Source organism: Castor canadensis, chromosome 9 (assembly GCF_047511655.1).
Source record: "Castor canadensis chromosome 9, mCasCan1.hap1v2, whole genome shotgun sequence".
Classification (NCBI taxonomy): Eukaryota; Metazoa; Chordata; class Mammalia; order Rodentia; family Castoridae; genus Castor; species Castor canadensis.
The window spans coordinates 84302483-84323577 of record NC_133394.1 but is presented as its reverse complement, the minus strand read 5'-3'; the positions used below and the strand labels follow the sequence as shown (position 1 = coordinate 84323577).

The 21095-nt window shown below is 38.2% G+C and overlaps 1 protein-coding gene across 1 annotated transcript in view; it reads left to right on the top strand.

Moving 5' to 3' along the window:
• The window catches only part of Cds1 (CDP-diacylglycerol synthase 1), a 72977-nt gene extending 59370 nt beyond the window's left edge, over window positions 1-13607 (top strand). The window contains exons 10-13 of the mRNA XM_074041855.1: window positions 211-363; window positions 4816-4935; window positions 6919-7022; window positions 10668-13607. Coding sequence (XP_073897956.1) covers window positions 211-363; window positions 4816-4935; window positions 6919-7022; window positions 10668-10797 — 507 coding nt within the window. The 3' untranslated portion in view covers window positions 10798-13607. The remainder of the gene's footprint in view (window positions 1-210; window positions 364-4815; window positions 4936-6918; window positions 7023-10667) is intronic.
• The last annotated feature ends 7488 nt before the right edge of the window (window positions 13608-21095 follow it).

Sequence of the window (21095 nt, the reverse complement as noted above, 5' to 3'; positions counted from 1 at the left end):
CCTTCCCCTGTCCCCACTTTGTAATCATGCAGAGATATCATTGTATTCAAAATCTCTTTTTCTAAAGTGCTTTCAACTTTTTTTTTACTGGAACTATTATGATCATATAGCAAATGTTATTAGAAAGAAAACCTGACATTCTACCTCTGGACTTTATGACACATGTTTATATTTAGGCAGTGTTTCATGAACTCTTGCTTTGTTCTTCAGGCTGCTTATGTGTTGTCCAAATACCAGTACTTTGTCTGCCCAGTGGAATACCGCAGCGACGTCAACTCTTTTGTTACAGAATGTGAGCCCTCTGACCTCTTCCAGCTGCAGAGTTACTCACTTCCTCCCTTCCTAAAGAAAATACTGAAATGGGTAAGAGTAACGTGCCAAATTAGGGATCCTTAATCCAAAGATTAAGAAGCTTCCTTTAAAAATGAGATTCCAATTTTAACAAAAAACCAATTTCTGCAGAATTTTTCTTTATGATTTAGAAGTTTGTGATTTCTCTTTTTTAAACATAAAATTAGTATTAATATTGTAAATCACTTGTGTATAAGGAATTTATTTGCCTAATGATTTGAATACTGGTGGTAGTTTATTTTATATTTGTTTTTAAAATATTTTTTAAATATCCCCATAGATTTTTACAAATCAAATAGATTAGAATGAGTTTTACATGTTACTGACTCTTCAAAACTTCTAAATTGACTCAATTTAAAACTTAATTAAGATTTGCCACTTGAAAGAGTCCTTGATTTTTCAAGGACTTTTTTTAAGAACAGAAATCTTCTAGAAGTGTTCCTTTCCAAAAACACATTGCTGCCATTTGAAGAATCTTTGAGATCTCATACTGAAGGTTGTTGACATGCTCATCAGGAGAACCCTCCTGACCAATGTCATCAGGACTGGTATGTGTTCAGTGAGGAATAAAATAACTGTGTGTGTCTCTGTGTGCACAGGTCTATATCCGAAACATTTTGTTTTTGTTTATTCATTTATTCATATGTGCATACATTGTGGTCCATCTCTTCCCCCACCTCGCCCTCCCTCATCCCCCCCTTCCCCCTCGCTTCCAGGCGGAACCTGTTTTGCCCTCTTCTCCAATTTTGTTGAAGAGAAAACATACGAGATAATAAGAAAAACTTAGCATTTTTGCTAGTTTGAGATAAGGATAACTATACAGAGAGATTCCTAGCATTGCTTCATGCACATGTGTATTACAACCCGAACTGATTCATCTCTACCTGACCTCTTTACTACTTCCTGCTCACCTTCCCATAATGGCCTCTGCCAGTTTAAGATTACTTTATTCCTCCTCTACAGTGGGCACATCTTTCAAATTTTAGGTTTTGCTTCTTTTTCTGTATTCCTCCTGTATGTGTTCCCCCTTAGTGTGTAACCCATGTCCAATAATATTACTGCATTTGTTTTAGGTCTATAATCCGCATATGGGGGAGAGCATGCTATTTTTGGCCTTCTGAGCCTGGCTAACTTCACTTAAGATGATGTTCTCCAGTTCCATCCATTTACTTGTGAATGACAAAATTTCATTCTTCTTATGGCAGAGTAAAATTCAATTGTGTATAAATACCACATTTTCTTAATCCATTTGTCAGTAGTGGGGCATCTTGGCTGTTTCCATAACTTGGATATTGTGAATAGTGCTATAATAAACATGGGTGTTCTGGTGCCTTTGGAGTATCCTGAGTCACATTCCTACAGGTACATCCCTAGGAGTAGTATTACTGGATCATATGGCAGATCTATGTTTAGATTTTTAAGAAGCCTCCATATTGTTTTCCAAAGTGGTTTTGCTAGCTTACATTCCCACCAGCAGTGTAGGAGGGTTTCCCTGTATCCTTGCCAACATTTGTTGGTGGTGGCTATTCTAACAGGAGTGAGGTGGAATCTTAGTGTGGTTTTGATTTGCATTTCCTTTATGGCCAGGAATGGTGAGCATTTTTTCATGAGTTTTTTGGCCATTTGGACTTCTTCCTTTGAAAAAGTTCTGTTCAGTTCAGTTGCTCACTTCTTTATTAGTTCATTGATCTTGGGGGAGTTTAGTTTTTTGAGCTCCCTGTATATTCTGGTTATCAGTCCTTTGTCTGATGTATAGCCAGCGAATATTTTCTGCCACTCTGTGGGTGGTCTTTTCAGTTTAGAGACCATTTCTTGTTTTGTGCAGAAGCATTTTAATTTCATATAGTCCCATTTGTCCATCCTTTGTCCTAGTTGCTGGGCTGCTGGAGTTCTACTGAGGAAGTCCTTGCCTATACCTATTGCTTCCAGAATATTCTCTGCTCTTTCCTGTATTAACGTCAGAGTTTTGAGTCTGATATTAAGGTTCTTGATCCATTTTGAGTTGACAATAGTGCAGGGTGATAGGCATGGATCTAGTTTTGGTTTTCTGCAGGCAGATAACCACTTTTCCCAGCAACATTTGTCAAATAGGCTGTCTGTTTTCCATTGTATGTTTTGGCACCAAGGTAGGCATAGCTGTGTGGATTCATATCCGGGTCCTCTGTTCTGTTCCACTGGTCTTCATATCTGTTTTTGTGCTAGTACCATTCTGTTTTTATTGCTATTGCTTTGTAATATAGTTTGAAGTCAGGTATTGTGATACCTCCAGCATTGCTCTTTTTGCTGAGTATTGCCTTGGCTGTTCATGGTCTGTTGTGTTTCCAAATGAATTTTAGGGTAGATTTTTCAATCTCTGTGATGAATGTCCTGGGATTTTGATGGGAATTGCATTGAACATGTAGATTGCTTTTGGTAGTATAGCCATTTTTACTATGTTGATTCTACCAATTCATGAGCACAGAAGATCTTTCCACCTTCTGTAGTCTTCCTCAGTCTCTTTCTTCAGAGATTTGTAGAGATCATTCACATCCTTTGTTAAGTTTACTTCTAGGTATTTGATTTTTTTTTGAAGCTATTATAAATGGAATTGTTTTCATATATTCTTTCTCAATTTGTTCATTGTTTGTGTATAGAAAAGCTAATGATTTTTGTAAGTTGATTTTGTATCCTGCTACATTGCTGAAGATGTTCATGGGGTCTAGGAGTTTTTGGGTAGAGTTTTTTGGTAAAGAATCACGTCATCTGCAAATAGGGTACATTGACAGTTTCTTTACCTATTTGTATTCCTCTTATTTCTTCTTCTTGCCTTATTGCTCTGGCTAGGAATTCCAGGACTATGTTGAATAGGAGTGGGGATAGTGGACACCCTGGTCTCGTTCCTGATTTTAGGGGAAATGGTTTCAGTTTTTTCCCATTAAGTATGATGTTGGCCATAGATTTGTCATATATAGCCTTTGCCTTTACAATGTTAACATACATTCCTTCTATTCCTAGAATCTTTTGTAGTGGTGGCTCAGTGGTCATATATTGTTTTAGTTTTTGCTTATTGTGGAAGATTTTTATTGTTCCATCTATTTTGAATGATAGTTTTGCTGGGTAGAGTATCCTAGGGTTGAAGTTATTTTCATTCATTGCCCAAAATACCTTACTCTATGCCCTTCTTGCTTTTAAGGTTTCCATTGAGAAATCTGCTGTGATTTTGATGGGTTTACCTTTATATGTTATTTGTTTTTTCTCTCTTATAGCCTTCAGTATTCTTTCTCTATTCTTTTTTTTTCATGTTATATGCTATACTTTCCGTTTCATACTTATTGCTCTAATCAGATATTTTGACTTTCAACTTTAATATTTTTTTGTTTTTAAGAAATTTATCCAGTTCTTCTAGATTCCCTGGTATATTAGTGAATTATTAGACTTACTTAACTTTTCCTAAAGTCTGTAATTCTGTCTTTCTCTATTCTTTGTGCTTGTTGTTTTAATGACAGTATGCTGTAGGGAGGTTCTATTTTGGTCATGTCTGTTCGGTGTCCTGGAGGGTTCCTGTACCTGAATGGGCAAAACTTTCTTGAGATTTGGGAAATTTTCTGTTATTATGAAATCCATACTTTTTTACAAGCAGGATAGCCAACAAATTATTTCTTTCCTTGAGTGCTCAATACATGAATTCTAATAATTGTTTCACCATCCATGTCCCTCGGTTATCTGCTATAAAACTTTAATGGTATTAATCTTTGATTCAGGGCAGGGGTGTTGCATTGAAAGCAGGTCCAAAACTTGGTGGGCCAAACATTTTTCTTGTGTGGAGTCACATAATTTGTGGTTGTTTACAGGGGAGCAAGTGCTGTTAATTAACAAGATAATTTGACTACAGAGCTATTTGATTTTTTTTTTTTTTTGAGACAGGGTCTTGCTGTAGAGTCTAATCTAGCCTCAAATTCCCAGTGCTGGTATTACAGACATATGCTGCCACACTGGCCCTTCATAATTTTTTAAATGACTTATTTTTGTGTGTTTCCACAGCATTCAACTTAATTTTAAGAGGAAAAAGTCAACTTTTCCCTTATTTCATCATATAATATTAAACAAAATGATGCAAAGTAAGAAATTTAAATTATGTAATTGCAGAAACAAAGTGCTACTGATAAAAATGTATGAAAACAAATGCATGAAAGAATTAACTCAGCTGTATCTTCTACAGCTCATCTATTGGAGAAGATCTTAGGTCAACTAGAAAGTATTCTACCAGCTGTCAAGTTCACTGTGGAGGTGCCTGGCAGTGTGTTTGCACAGGACCTGGAGAGTGCTGACCAAGCACAAGACAGGATAAAGAGTTTGCAATGTATTTTTCTCCCAGGCTTTGACTTGCTATTTATATCATGGTTCCTAGATTAGGTGGCATGCTCACGCACAGTTTTAATGCAGTTAGTCTCAATATCCTCTTAACCCCTTGTTGTTCCTCTGTAGGAAACAGTCAGCATGTATCCTTTCCAGATCCACAGTATTGCTCTTTCAACATTTGCATCTTTAATTGGCCCATTTGGAGGCTTCTTTGCCAGTGGATTCAAAAGGGCTTTCAAAATCAAGGTGTGTATTTAGATTCTTTGTTGCATTATTAGTGAACATTATTAGAGAATATAACTACTGGAATCTGCCACTGTTGGTCTATGTTAAATCCTTACACAAAAACTTACACTTAAAATTTGTTTTAGCCTTACGGAAGTGCTGCCTAGCTGGTTTGAGTATATATTTTTTTCTTAGGTTTTGGCCATGCCCTGTTTATACCTTATAAAGTGTTGTGTCAGCTTGTTAAAAGAAATGGCATGTTCCCTCAGTGTTGGTATAAACACAGAATCCTGTTCTTTCAAGTGCTTATCCCAAAATCCAGCCACAGACTGTCTGCAGTTTAGCATTTTTCCAGTCTCACTTGAAGGGAGATGGAGAACCTTTAGCTACATCACTGTCCATCCATTGCAATTAGGGGTCATCTAACTCTTTCTGAGAAAGGAAAGTAATAACTTATATTAGGCTTTGCAGACTCTGTTCTATCAAAGCTAGTCAGCACTGAACTCTGATGCTATAGTGTGAGTTACCATCCCCTACAGACAATGTGTCGATAAGTTAGTATGGCTGGGTCTTCATATAACTTATTTACAAAGCAGGTTGGTTGTTGAATTTGGTCTGTGGGACCTAGTTTGCTGACCCTGTTCTTGATTCATTTTGAAAGTTAGATCCTCATAAAATCATATTATCTCAGCCTCCCTCATAGGGCTTCACTAAGTTAAGGTGGCATTTGTGCCATTCAGGGTTAGAATGGCTGTTGAAGGTGGGGTGGTCAAGGAGCACCTGAGGAGGCAGCATTTGAGCTGAGATCTGAGAAAAAGAGAATAAACCTGCAGAGAAATCTAAAGAGGAGAGTTGTAAAAAGTGCAAAGGAGTGGAGAAGCATAGACTATTGGAGATGAGTGAGAACATCATGTTGTGTGAGAAAGTATTTGAGAATGCAGTCTTTGGAAGGGCCAGACTCTACAGCACCTTAGAAGCTGTCTAGGGGAATAAATGAACTTCCCCTGAGGAAGGAACTGTGGTTGGTGGAAGTCAGTACAAAAAGTATACAAGACTCTGGCCTCAAGATGCTCCCCATCACTGGGAATGCGAGAATGGCTGTTTTACAAAAGTTGTTAACCATCAACAGAGTGGAATGGGGTGGCTGTGACTCTTTTAGGTTTTGGTTAGTAGGGAAGAGAAGGAAAAAAATTGGTCTGCAGAGATTAACTAAAAAATTTTTCAATAATTGGCTCAAACAGGAAAATGTTATCTTTAGAATGGTATTTTTTAATGGTTTCTAATTCAGTGTGTCCTGTTGAAAGATGAGGGTTTTTTTTTTTCTTTTGCATGTTTAAAATGTAGGTGTGATTGCATTTTGTGATTTTTGTTGCTTGAGGCTAGAAGAGCAATTAGCTATTTCCATTTCCTGGGATTCCTAGCAGCTAAAGTATCTATGAGTCGGTCTGCAGTTTACTTACCATTCATCCTCTCAATTTGGCCATTTAATGGACTGTGTTCCAAATAAACCAGCTATTTTGACTTGGTTTTTTACTCCAACACTTAAAAAAAGAAGAAATGCTTATCATAGAAGTTGAATGTTTATTCCAGAGCAAGAACTATTAGGGTAAACATGAGTTAGAACCAGTTGTACATTTGTCAACAAGGCTAAAATAACTCCCAAATATCTTTGTGCTAAACAGAAGGATAGGATGTTGTAAAATTAAAGTAGTGATAGCTGATAGAATTTTTATTTAGAAAAAGTTCCACTAGTGAGAAAAAGTGCTAGATTTAATTAATGTTTAGTTAATGTTATTACAGTTTTATGGACCACTTCAGAAATCATTGAAGAATGAAATAACGTTTTAATCTGTTTGATGTATTTTAACAAATTTATATTCAGTGGAAAAATGCAATAGTATTTTCCTTATAGAGTCTATGATGGTGAAAAGACATTTATAGACAAGACTTTTCTACAGGTGATCTTGTTGCAAATCTGATGTAATGTGTTTGTTTGTTTCTAAGGATTTCGCAAACACCATTCCTGGGCATGGTGGGATAATGGACAGATTTGATTGCCAGTACTTAATGGCAACGTTTGTGCACGTGTACATCACAAGCTTTGTAAGGTACTCATGTACTTAAGACATTGTCTGTTACATAATGTCTTTGAGCTCTCATTTCCATTGATAGTGACTTGATTAAATTAACATTTTCTGTTAGTATTTATCTTTAATACTGAAGTAAATGGTGGCTTTGGAATTGTAGCTCAGAGAAAAATGGTTAATTTGTAATTATTTTACATACATATGAGCAACTTAAATTAACAAAATAGTATATGCTTTATGCTTGGTAGATGGTTATAAATATCATGAAGAAAAACAAAGCAGGCGAGAGGGATTACCCCTGTGAGAGTAGGAAGGAGTGGGTGGGTGAGTGAATGGATAAATAAATGTTGCTCTTTTATTTAGGGTGGTTTTTTTTAATTAAACCTTAGTGTTTTGGATATTCCCTAAAACACCAGTTTGGGGTGTGAAGCTAATCACAGTGAACACATGCTAACTTTACTTTCCATGGTCTCTTCTGGGACCCGGGAGGCAAATAATTATTAATAGCACCTGAGCCACAGAAAATATGGATTTCCCTCATAGGGTTCGTTAGAGTGAAACTTAAATTTAGATATTCCTAAGTATACATTTTAAATATGTGCCTATAGCAGTGGAAGAATGTTTTTGTATTAACTTTTTGGGAAGAGGGAGGTTGCAGTCTTACTGGGAATTTATTAATTTCATTAATCTTTTCAAATAATGAACTTTGGCTTTAATTTTCTCCAGGGTATTGATTTCCACTGTCAGTTTTCATTCCTTTTTTTTTAAAGTTCAATTTGCTGTTCTTTTTCTAGCTTCTTGAGATAAAGCCTAAATTATTTTCAGCCTTCTTGCCTAACAGAGCCATTTAAGACTATAAACTTTCTCTTTATTCTACAAGTTGTACTATCTGTATTTTCGTTGTTTAGTTATAAATATTTTCTGATTTCCAGTATTATTATCTTCTTTGACACATGTATTATTTAGAACTATATTGGTTGGTTTGCAAACAAATAAAGATTTTCTTGTTTGTCTTCCAGACAAACAAGATAATTGCCCTAATTCCACTGTGGTTGGAAAATGTACTCTTTGCAATTTCAGTATTTATCTTTTACTATGGCCTTGCACATCATCTGTTCTGGTACATGGTCTAACTGCACATGAAACAAATGTGCATTTTGCACTTTGGGGATGTAGTATTGTGTATGTCAGGTGAAGTTTAATTAAATCTTTCATATGGATTTTTTTTTGGTCTGCTTATTCTATCAGTTACTAAGAGAGCTTTGTTAAACTCTTGTGCTATGATTATAAATGTATTCCTCTGTTTACTTCTGCCAATTTTTGCACTATTTTGAGGCTGTACTGAGCATATGCAAATTTATGATGGACATATCTTTGTGTTGAATTGATCGTTCAGTCATTATGTAGTGTTCATCTTTTCTACCTACCTTAAAGCCTACATTGTTGTATTTTAGAATAGCTCTGGCTGCTTTCTTTTGGTTTGTGTCTGTATAGTACTTCTTTGTATTTTTAGCATTCTTTTGTCCTTATTTTTAGTGGTGTGTTTTCCTTTTCTAACAAACAATATAACTCACTTTTTTGTATTTTTTATAACCCCTTTGGTTATCCTTATCTTTTTAATTGGAGTATTAACCTATTTGCATGTTTCCTTGTTGACTTATTTGGGTATTAGTAATTAGTGGTTAAATCCTTCAAAATCCTTATTTTCAGAATATGGCAGCCTGTTAAAGCATTAACACATACTCTTTCTTAAAACACAAAACAAAACAAAAACCCTGCTATTCTCTTAGTAGAAAGAGGCCATGCTGAGCCATGTAGTCCACCACTTGCAAGCAGATACATAGACTTAGAAGTGCAGCAATGGTGCCACAATGCAGCTAGCTGGGAGCACCTGCTGACATCGTCTTGCATTTAGCCACAATTGCTAGAAGAGCCTTCTATGGGACCTACCCCAGGTTTATGCAATGAAGCTGCTGAATCTTTGGACATAAAGTATTAAAACAAGCTGTGCTGTGACTATGGTAGACTTGGACTGGGAGAGGCAGATGACCACCATTTTTTAGCACATGAATTGAGCCAGGTACATAAAGGTGACCAATCCATGGGACTACTAAGCTGGGCTATTATGCAGTCTTTAAATCAAAGATTTCTAGAACAAACAGTTCATCCTCATCATGATAACACTATAGCAGGCATTTCTTCTTCATTGCTGGGATTTCTACTTCTATTATCCTATTTAAACAGTCTCTATTATAAATAACAAGTTTACTTACTCACATGTATGTGAGTGAGTCTTTTTCAGAATTCTGTGCTACCCAATTAATTATTTATGGCTTGCTTTCACCAGTCACTCTCCACAAAAAGTAAACCAGCTTTTCCTGTTAAAGTAGACTGTGAAAGGTGCAAAGAATATACTTTAAGATTTGAATTAGGTTCATTCTTAATTTGATAAACTTGTGTTTTAGACATGTACGTACAGAAACACAGGTGATCTCCAACTTATTTAAATGGGTTCAGTTCTTGAGTTCAGGTGGTGGGAAATTGCAATCCCATGACGGAAGTAGTCTCCTGGGAGGAAGAGGTGTGAGGGTTGGAGTACTGCCCTGACTCACGCGATCCTAGTATACTATAGGAGAGTCGCAGACAGAAGGGCTGGAGCAGAGGTCTTATAGCTTACCCACAAGGGAGCTACCTGAGTTGGAGCCCTGGCTTGGGCTGTTGAGATGTCACTGCCCGGGTTCCATGTGGCCTCATGACCTCCCAAAAGAGACTACTGTGGGAGACAGGTGAGGAGATCAAGGTATCTTCCTTCCTGCCTCCTTTCAAATAGAGCAGGTAACACTTTAATTTAACTTTAACCCACATTGGGCTTTACTTCATTCTTTTTGAACAAAAGCTGTAGTGTCTGTTATACAGCCCCAGTAGGGACTTTATTGTTAGAGTCAGAACTGTCATATATTTTTGTCTCTTGAATGAATATTCATAGTTCCTGGGGATATTTAATCAACAAAGTACCTCTTACCATCTAGAAGTTTATTTGAAGCTAAAAGTTTTAATTATATTTTCATGCCCTCTTTTTGGTTTATCCTCTGTCCATCAGGCTCCTTGTAGAATGTTTTGTGTGAGTGTGTGTCTTGTCTAGTTTTCAGATTTGTTTATTTATCCTCACCCCTTAGCTCAGGTTGTCCTTTAGAGAATTTTTGTAGAAGGTATGTTTATATACACCTATATTGCCTTGTGTTCTTTTTTTTTTTTAATCATTGTTGTGCTGTCACATTGTGACATTTACAAAAGTTCTTACAATATATCATAGTTGAATTCACCCCTCTACCATTCTCCTTTATCCCTTCCTCCCCCCATTCCTGGAATAGTTTCAACATGTCTCATTTTCTCCTTTCATACATGAGTGCATAATATTCTTGCGATTCTGTGTTTGGGTATTCTTTCCATATTCAGGCTGTATGGTTCTCAGAACAGACTAGTTCTAGTTTTGTTTTTTTTCCCTTGACACAAACTTTGGACATTAGCATGAAATCTTATCAAGAGTTTCAATTCTACAAAGGTTACTATTGTATAGAAAGGAATGGACAGTCTTAAATTGGGGATATATGCTTCACTTAACCATATTAAAATAGCACGATCTTTGTTTTTTCTTCCTATCATCAGGGGTCCAAATCCCAGCAGAGTGCTACAGCAGCTGTTGGTGCTTCAACCAGAACAGCAGTTAAACATATATAAAACCCTGAAGACTCATCTCATTGAGAAAGGAATCTTACAGCCCACCTTGAAAGTATAACTGGATCCAAAGAGGGCAGGACTGATAAGGAATCCTGCAGAAAAGCACTGACACATGAAATCTTGTAACTGTACAGAAAAATGGTTGAAAATGCAATAGATTGAAATTTCACAGACATGAATGTTTCTTTGAAATTACTGTGAATATTTAACAAATATTTACTTGATCTATGTTATGAAATAAGTAGCAAATTGCCAGCAAAATATCCTGTACTTTTTCTAAGATGTATTTTCTGATGTTGACTTCCTTCCCCTTACTTGCTGGGTTTCATAATTTAAAATACTGTATTTTAAAGAGTCAAACACTATAAATTGAGGATGTGTTCAGATTGCACCTGGCAGTGGGATCTTTTGCACAAATATTTGCTTTTGCACTTGGAGCTGCCCTTCAGTTTGAGCAGAATGTTTTATGTAAGGCACAACAGGAAGTCATTTCTCCTGTGCTTCCTCCTCTCACAGCCTGAAGTATTTTCTGAAGGGCTAAGTTGGGTAAAAGAAAAAGATTATCCATTTTTATTTTTTTCTTTCCATTCCTTCTGTCCCTCCCTCCATTCCTTTCTTCTTCCTTCCCCCACCCCCTTGTTTTTTGTTTTGTTTTGTTTTGGTTTTGTTGTTGTTGTGATGCTGGGGATCAAATCCAGGGCCTGCACATGCTAGTCAAGTGCTCTCCCATTGAGCTATCCTCCAGCCCAGCCATCCACTTTTTAAAGAAGTAATCCTTTGCCAGAAGGGAACATTCTGCTTTTAGGAAGGTTCAGTAGAGGGAGGCTGAAATTTTTGCTATTACTAATTTGTTAGAAAAAGTAGGCATCAAATTCTGCTTCTTGGTAAAATGGTTTGAAATACCATGACCTCACAAAACCCTTCCAAGAGAAAGGAAGAATTCTGCCTGAAGAGCACCAGGTCTGGATCCTCCACAGACAATCTCAGAAACAGACAATAGCTCAGGAGGCAGCGGAAGGCAATGTCTTGTGGCTTGGGCCTCCTTCTGCTTGAGTCCTCTGCTTCCTTCTCCCTGTGAACTGATCTTTCTAAGCTCTGCCAGCACATAGCAAGGTTGGTATCCGAGGCCATGAGTAAGGGATGCTCTACTGAGCAGGAGTGGCCTGTCTGCAGGAAGCACTGCACATCTGTGTCCTGGATGCTTGGGCCCTGGTTTCCAGTGCAACACTTTGGAGACTCACCTGGAAAGGAGGAAGATGTGTCTGGAGACCCAATTCCAGACTGTCTCCTTGATAGCAGTTAATCTTTGTCCCATTGTTCATCCCCATCATGTCATAAGATCTGAGGACATCAGCTGATTGTTTCTTCTCAGAATGAAAATCAAGCAGAAGTGATTCCTACAAAGAACAAAAAGCACACAGATGCCAAACCTTTCCTTTGGTGGACTGGACACTGTAACCATACAAGAGTAAATTTCTCATCAGTGGACGTAAATCAGCTCCTGTCGCAGTGTACTCTCTACAGCCATATTTCATGTATTGAATAGTTGGCAATAAACCTTTAAAAATCACCCAGTGCTCCCAGTGAAATGTTCAGGGGGTGTGGGTGGGGGAACACATATATTTTAAAGAGTGTTTTACTAATGAAAAGTAAATATTCTTGTTTAAGTCAGAAACAGATTTCAATTATTTTATATTCCATCCTACTAGTATTCACAAAATAAAAGATTACAGATACGCCTGGGCTCTAGCAATAAGCCTATAGCCCTCATCCTCGTCATGACTGTAATATATACCATTGCACTCAGCACCAAGAGTCCCATTGTCTGGTCCAGCCTGTTCACCGCCACTGGTGATTTCAGCCAGCATTATTTTCCACTACTACTCCATAAAATCTACAATTGGCACTGAAAATGTGATCACAGGAGGGGATGATCACTTTTTAAATCAGGCCATATACAAATTAATTTTTACCATCTTGTGCTTTTATTTGTCCTATTAATAGCTCCAAATGTTGCTCATAAAAGAATTTGGGATACCAAAGTTTAAAGAAAAATACAATGAAAAGTTTGTGATAGGAACTTACATTGGAACTTTGTAGTTTACACAAGTAAAAACTCCTTGAAGATACATCTCTGTCTTATGTTTTTATTTAAAGTAATTGGAGAGTCATTGCAAGACAGAATTATGAGAACATTACTAAATACCTGTATTATAAAATCAATATTATAAACAAAGTATGAAACTAGAAATATTTGGAATCACAGTAAAAGCTTTTCTCAGTTATACTTTTTAGAATTGGATGTACATTATTCTATATATAAAAATGTAAATTCTTAACAGGGTTCCAAAGATTAACCTTTTTAGCATACTTTTATAGCATATATATTAAAATAGACTATATTTTAGCAAATGATTGCCATAAAATCCTGACTTTGATCGTTTTTATATTTGCACTGGGAAGGGGGCTTAAATTCCAATATAGTGGTGTTGTGATGGGAAAATGAAAAACTAGGAATTTAATGGCTAATTGTTCCAAATTTGCTATTTGGGAAGGTACTCTAGTGGTACCTAATGCTTGACTTTTTAATCTGCGAGATCCAAATGTTTCTCTAGTGTTTTTCCCTGTATTAATGCATACACGGTTATTGTCTGAGAATAAAAAGGCCACCCCACCATTTTTTTCATTTATAGTATCTCTTCATTTGCACTTTGATTTGAACAAAGATAGTGTCACTTTGTTCAGTGAAAAAGAAAAAGTAGCAACAGTGTGTATATACTGTACATGGGTGAAAATTTATGATATGTGTCAGTTCTTTGAATCTTTTTACTGAAATGAGATAGGAAAATAAAACCAAAACGAACCATGTTTTGACTTTGTTGTGCCATTTTTATCATTGGAGAAGAAATACTCTCACTGAATTAGTGTTTACAAAATAGCGACATACATATGTGTATTCCATTACCCACCCCGGCAGTGATGTCTTCAGGGCAAGAGATAAATTCTGTTGACACTCAAGTATCTGTTTTGTTGAGAAGTGAAGTCTTCTTGAAGAGCACTGAACTTCTGTGGGATGTACCAGAGTTTGTTGTGACACATATTTTTGTGAATCACTGACTCCCTACTAGAACTTCAAGCTGTGGAGGCCAAGTAGAGCCTGTTTGGTCAGCCATTGTGTTCCCAGTCTCTGGACAGAAGCCTGCACTCTGTAGACACTCAGGCTTCTGACCAAATGAGTTTGGAGTCTAAGGGGTCCACCGTGCACACTCCCACTTATCTCTTGGACAGCCCCTGTACCAGAGTTCCATTTTGCTCTAACGCAGGCTTCATATTCCTTGCTATGGGGGCTGTTTTAAGGAGTCAGAGAAACCATGAATGTGCCCTGATTTGTGTCCAGCATAAAGCAGCTGACCTGCAGTCCTGGGTTACCTTTTTTCACATCTGCTTTTCTCCTGTTGCCCATCTGTGTGGGAAGGGATGGGCTGGGATGATTTGTAGAAAGATAATCACTGCTTCAGCTATGGTGGCTTTAGGTGGTGGTACTTAAGTCTTCCTTAAATGGAAGATAGCCCAACAATTCACTCCCGCAAACCTGGAATGTATACGGCAGTACACCCACCCCCGTGCTATGTTACAGAAAGAAGAAAAACAGAGACAGGGACAACACAGGTAAATGTCCTACAAAGTGGATTTGTGATCAGGGTGGTGACAGATATAAAATCCTCACGTGTATATGAAAACAGAACTCAGTACATCATCATCTGACCTCCATCCAGGCGCCTGTTTGTCCACAGCCCAAGCTCTGTTTCCTCTTGAGACTTAAAATGTTTAAATTCACTAATCCAGAAGGGGATCTACTTGAGAGCCTATGCAGTACAGAAATCAGGTCAGCAATTGAACCCAAATTAGCAGCTTGTCCTACTGTAATCTTGTCTTCATGTACTGAAGTGGAGAGCCTTCTTTAAATCATCAACTAAGAATCAAAAACAGTTAAAGTTGATGAAAGGAACATTTTCTGATGATGTACGGTGGGTTCAAAAGGACCTGAGAGAATCCATTCTGATTCCGTAACATGTACAAAGGATGTGGGCTGCCCACAGAGAAATCCTTGAGACTGTCATGCTGCCTTCTTTAGTGAGAGAATGGAATCTCAGGCTGCTCTCTACTCTGTCAACTTAAAGCCCACAAGGTCTGGGTTGTGGCTGGTATCAATCAACTCTCAGACCCTCCTTTCTACTGTTCATCCAACTTGAATTTAAACGATCCAGATGGATTTCTGTTCAAGAATATGTAATTTTAAACTTCAGATGGGGGCTAGAAGAGTGGTAAGTTTGGGGAACATTCTTGAATAATCTTATTAAATATATTTTTCATTGGTTTGCATAAGTCTCAAAAACTTGCAAAGGAGTGGGACCTAGAAGTCCAGGTAAGATGGACACATTTGACTGGTTAAAAATTCTGTTTTTTTCAGCAAGTTTTATTGAGATACACTTTACATACATCACATTTCATAGCCTCCCATCCAGTTTAAGAACATTTCCATGTTCTTCCAGAAAGGTCCCTAGTACCCATTTGCAGATAATCCTTACTCTAACTCCTCACCTTAAGCCAACACTGATCTGCTTCCTGCCTGTAGGAGTTTGCCTTTTCTGGACATCGCTTATAAATGGAATCATACAGTATGCATGTCTTGCATCTGGAGTAATGTCTTTACATGCATCAGTACTTTCCTTTTTTACAAATACTGTTTTTTGCTAATATTTTTATCAGTTGATGAGCATTTGAACTATTTCCAGTTTGGGGCTCTTAGGAAAAAATGTGCAGATATACGTGCCTGTGTGGCCGTATCTTCATTTGTCTTGGGTAGATTTCTAGGGGTGGAATGTCTGGGTTGTATGGTAAATTCATGATTGATTTAAAGGAAATAACCAAACTAGTTTTGTTGTGCTTTGTTTGAGACAGGGTCTTACTGTGTAGCCCACACTGGCTTCAAACTCATGATCCTTCTGCCTCAGCCTCCTGAGTACTAGGATTACATTTGTGTGACACCCCAGCTGCAGTCAAACTGCTTTCTAAAATAGCTATACAATCCTACATCCTCTCTTGCCATGTATAAGGGCTCCAGTTTCTCTATATTTTTACCCAAACCTGTCATTATCTTTTTTTAAATTGTGGCCATGTTAGCTGGTGTGTATAGGCGTCTCATTAACTATTCTCCATAATAGTTAATAGTATTGAGCATCGTGTCACGTGCCCATTGCAATATGTGTACCTTCCTTGCAGTTATATCTACTCATTTTTTGCTTATTTAAAAATGGCATTTTTTTCTAATTACTGAAATGTAAAAGATCATTATATATTGTGGATACCAGTCCTTTATCAGACATATGCTTTGCAAACATTTTCTCTCGAGTTGGTCTTTTTATTTTCTTAATAGTGCCTTTTGAAATTTAATACCTTTTAATTTTGCTGATGTCTTATTAATTAACTCTCTTGAGGATTGTGTGAGCAGCCTCAGGGTTAGCAAAGGGTGTCTGGGTTCACAGAGTCCAGGTCTTTGCTGTGCCTAGGTATAACCTTGTCCAGGAATAGGTTGGTTCCAACCTTATAGAGCTCCAAGCTCATGGGGCCATGAACCCTCCCCATAGCCCTATGCTGAGATAGTCATTTCCAGTGACTTGTCTGGGTGTGGACATTGTCCACTGTTCCAATTCAGTGAGTCCCCTTGGCCACTGGTAGTCATTACAGTCTGGTCTGCCCCATTCGATAAACACATTTATGAAAACACATTTGAGGGAGGCATCCTTTTAATACCTAAATAAATAAATACAGCCTCTACCCGCAAGAGAATTTCCAGATTAGCTGGGGAGGTTGTAGATGGTGCTGTGATTGGGGTCTACTCCAGAAGTTCCCTAACCTGAGCTGGAGCTGTAGTGAAGAGTAAGGTGGCAGGAAAATCTCAGGCAGGACCAGAGGCCCTGCTACATTCCATGATCACTAGGACAGACTGTCATTGTCACCCACTCGGCTTTCTCAGCACATATTTTCTTTATATTGGAAAGTAGCCTGTCTCCAAATCAGAGATATAAATTTTGATAAGAACTTGAAGTCAGTGTGGAGTAGTGTGGTGGAGTGGTGTTAGTCCGTAAGAGTAAAGCCCACTGGCTATGTGGTTGGAGGGAGTGGGACATAGTGCAACTGTCAGAGAACAGTCTGGCAGGTCGACAGGTTACACAAGAGCTACTATACGATCCAGCTCTTCCACTCTTTGGGATTACCCAAGAGAAGTAAGAATATCTGTGCACACAAAAACCTGAACATGAATGTCATGGTGGCATTATTCACAACAGTAAAACAGTGCAAACAACCAAGTGTCCATCACGCAGTGAATGGATAAAGAAAACATTCATATAATGGTCCACTGCTCAGCAATAAAGAACAATGAAGTACTGATATATCCTGCAATATGGATGAACGTCCAAAATGTTAAGTGAAATAAATCAGTCACAAAAGACCACATACTATGTAATTCCATTTTATGAAGTGTCCAGAATTAGAAAATTTATAGGAAAAGTGGATTAGTGGTTGTCAGGGGCTGAGATAGGGAGAGGAGAATGGCAAGTTACTAATTTTAAGAGTTTTCTTTTAGGTTGATGACAATGTTCTAAAATGAAATTGTGATGGTTGCAGAACTGTACAGGTATACCAAAACACACTAAGCTGTATACTTGAATCAGATGATTGTAAAGTACGCTATTTATATCTCAGAGTTGTTGGATATCTGATTGGATAATCTGTTGTCAATGGGGTCTGGTGAGCAGGCGGGATGGGGTAAGCACTCAGACCTCAGGGACTCAGACCGGGGACAGGGAAGGGCTGCCAGCTGACCCAGGGTCTGGACCCCATGATGTGTCCAGACAGCTCTTCTTCTGTAGAGGTTGAGGGGTGGGGGCTGCCTTGGAGTTTTTTAGCCTCCCACTTGGGCTGGACTAGAAGGAGGGGAGGACGCCTTCTTCTCGGCCATCATCACGATGACCCTGTGGTGGCTCTCCAGGGCGGGGACAGGTGATTCTCCTACAAGGAGAGAGTGTATTGCTTAATGGTGGCTTAGGGACTAAGGAACATTGAGTGTTTAAGACCACACTTCAGTGAGAGATTCAAATACGCATGTCAAGTGTGTGGTATATGAAAGCCCAAATCCAACCCAAGAAAGACGATTTGAGTTTTCTGCAAGAACAGATTGCATCCACGCTGAAGGGAGTCAGGGGCTGTCTGGAATTCCTTCATTCAACAATGGATGATTGGCTGCTGACTGCCAGGCACAGTTGTAGGAATTCCATGGAGCAGTGAACAGGACAGACTGCCCAGCCTTTCCATGGCTGACTCTCCTGGGGAGACCCCACTATGAACTAGGTCAGAGGGTGTTACAGGGGAAGGCACTGTAGGGAAGGAGAGAGCCAAGCAGAGAGGATGAACATGGGGATCTTACCTGGGGAACTGTGGGTAAACTCTAGGAGGGAAGACCTGAAGAAGGTGAGGAAGGAAAAGGGGATGGCCAGAGCAAAGGCCTTGCAGTTGAATGGCAAGTGGGAACAGAAAGGTGAGAAGCCCCTCAGAGTTTTAAGCAGGGGGTGATGCCATCTGGCATCATGGCTCCAGTGCTGAGAATGATGGGCAGGCAAAGGCAGGACAAAAATCGCAATTCTCAAAATGGCGTGGGAACTGTGTTAAGGAATATTCACTCACAGTGTATCACAGCAAACAGACATTTTTGGCAGAAGTATCTATTTAAAAGGAGAAAGATGAAAATCAATGGGGTGATAAGCAATATAAGAAAGGAAGGCAGGCAAGAAGGCAGAAGTTTGAAAAGACTGCAAATGGCAATCTGGGAGGGAAAACGACCAGGGAGTAGTAGATTTTTTTTCTTTTATTCATATATGCATACAATGTTTGGGTCATTTCTCCCCCCTTCCCCCTGCCCCCTCCCTTACCCCTCTACTCCCTTCCCCTCCCCCCACCCCCTCGCTACCCAGCAGAAACTATCTTGCCCTTATCTCTAATTTTGTTGAAGCAATAGTATTTTGTATAAGCAAAATTATTTTGTATAAGCAATAATAGGAAGGACCAAGGATTTTTGCTAGTTGAGATAAGGATAGCTATACAGGGAGTTGACTTGCATTGCTTTCCTGTGCATGTGTGTTACCTTCTAGGTTAATTCTTTTTGATCTAACCTTTTCTCTAGTTCCTGGTCCCCTTCTCCTATTGGCCTCAGTTGCTTTTAAGGTATCTGTTTTAGTTTCTCTGTGTTGAGGGCAACAAATGCTAGCTAGTTTTTCAGGTGTCTTACCTATCCTCACCCCTCCCTTGTGTGCGCTCGCTTTATCATGTGATCAAAGTCCAATCCCCTTGTTGTGTTTGCCCTTGATCTAATGTCCACATATGAGGGAGAACATACGATTTTTGGTCTTTTGGGCCAGGCTAGAGATGGTACACATTTTTTCATGTGTTTTTTGGCGATTTGAATTTCTTCTTTCTTTTGAGAAAGTCCTTTTTAGTTCACTTGCCCATTTCTTTATTGGTTCATTAATTTTGGGAGACTTTAGTTTTTTGAGTTCCCTATATATTCTGTTTATAGGTCCTTTGTCTGATGTGTAGCTGGAAAATATTTTTCTCCCACTCTGTGGGTGTTCTCTTCAGTTTAGAGACCATTTCTTTTGTTGAGCAGAAGCTTTTTAGTTTTATGAAGTCCCATTTATCTATGCTATCTCTTAGTTGCTGAGCTGCTGGGGTTCCATTGAGAAAGTATTTGCCTATACCTATTAGTTCCAAAGTATTTCCTACTCTTTCCTGTATCAATTTAGAGTTTGGGGTCTGATATTAAGATCCTTGATCCATTTTGAGTTAATATTGGTATAGGGTGATATACATGGATCTAGTTTCAGTTTTTTGTAGACTACTAACCAGTTTTCCCAGCAGTTTTTGTTGAAGAGGCTGCTATTTCTCCATTGTATATTTTTAGCTCCTTTGTCAAAGACAAGTTGGTTATAGTTGTGTGGCTTCATATCTGGGTCCTCTATTCTGTTCCACTGGTCTTCATGTCTGTTTTTGTGCCAGTACCATGCTGTTTTTATTGTTATTGCTTTGTAACATAGTTTGAAGTCAGGTATTGTGATACCTCCTGCATTGTTCTTTAATCTGAGTATTGCCTTGGCTATTTGTGGCCTCTTGTGTTTCCATATAAATTTAAGGGTAGATTTTTCAATCTCTTTAATGAATGTCATTGGGATTTTGATGGGAATTGCATTAAACATGTAGATTACTTTTGGGAGTATAGACATTTTTATTATGTTGATTCTACCAATCCATGAGCATGGGAGATCTCTCCACTTTCTATAGTCTTCCTCAATCTCTTTCTTCAGGAGTTTATAGTTTTCCTTGTAGAGGTCATTTACATCCTTTGTTATTGTAGGTATTTGATTTTTTTTGAGGCTATTGTAAATGGAATTGTTTTCATATATTCTTTCTCAGTTTGTTCATTATTAGTGTATAGAAATGCTAATGATTTTTCTATGTTGATTTTATATCCTGCTACCTTGCTATAGCTGTTGATGATGTCTAGGAGCTTTTGAGTAGAGTTTTTGGGTCTTTAAGGTATAGGATCATGTCATCTGCACATAGGGATATTTTGACAGTTTCTTTACCTATTTGTATTCCTTTTATTCCTTCTTCTTGCCTAATTGCTCTGGCTAGGAATTCCAGTACTATGTTGAATAGGAGTGGAGATAGTGGGCATCCTTGTCTAGTTCCTGATTTTAGAGGGAATGGTTTCTGTTTTTTACCATTAAGTATAATGCTGGCTGTAGGTTTGTCATATATAGCTTTTGTAATGTTGAGGTACTTTCCTTCTATTCCTAGTTTTCTTAGAGCTTTTATCATGAAATGGTGTTGGATCTTATCAGAGGCTTTTTATGCATCTATTGTGATGATCAAGTGGTTTTTATCTTTGTTCTGTTAATGTAGTTTATTATGTTTATTGATTTTCGTATGTTGAACCACCCCTGCATTCCTGGGATGAAGCCTACTTGGTCGTGGTGAATGATCTTTTTGATGTGTTGTTGAATTTGCTTTGCCATTATTTTATTGAGGATTTTTGCATCAATGTTCATTAAGGAGATTGGCCTATAGTTCTCCTTTTTGGAGGTGTCTTTTCCTGGATTGGGGATAAGTGTAATACTGGCTTCATAAAATGTGTTAGGCAGTTTTCCTTCCCTTTCTATTTCGTGGAACAGTTTAAGGAGGGTTGGTATCAGTTCTTCTTTAAAGGTCTGATAGAATTCAGCAGAGAATCCATCAGGT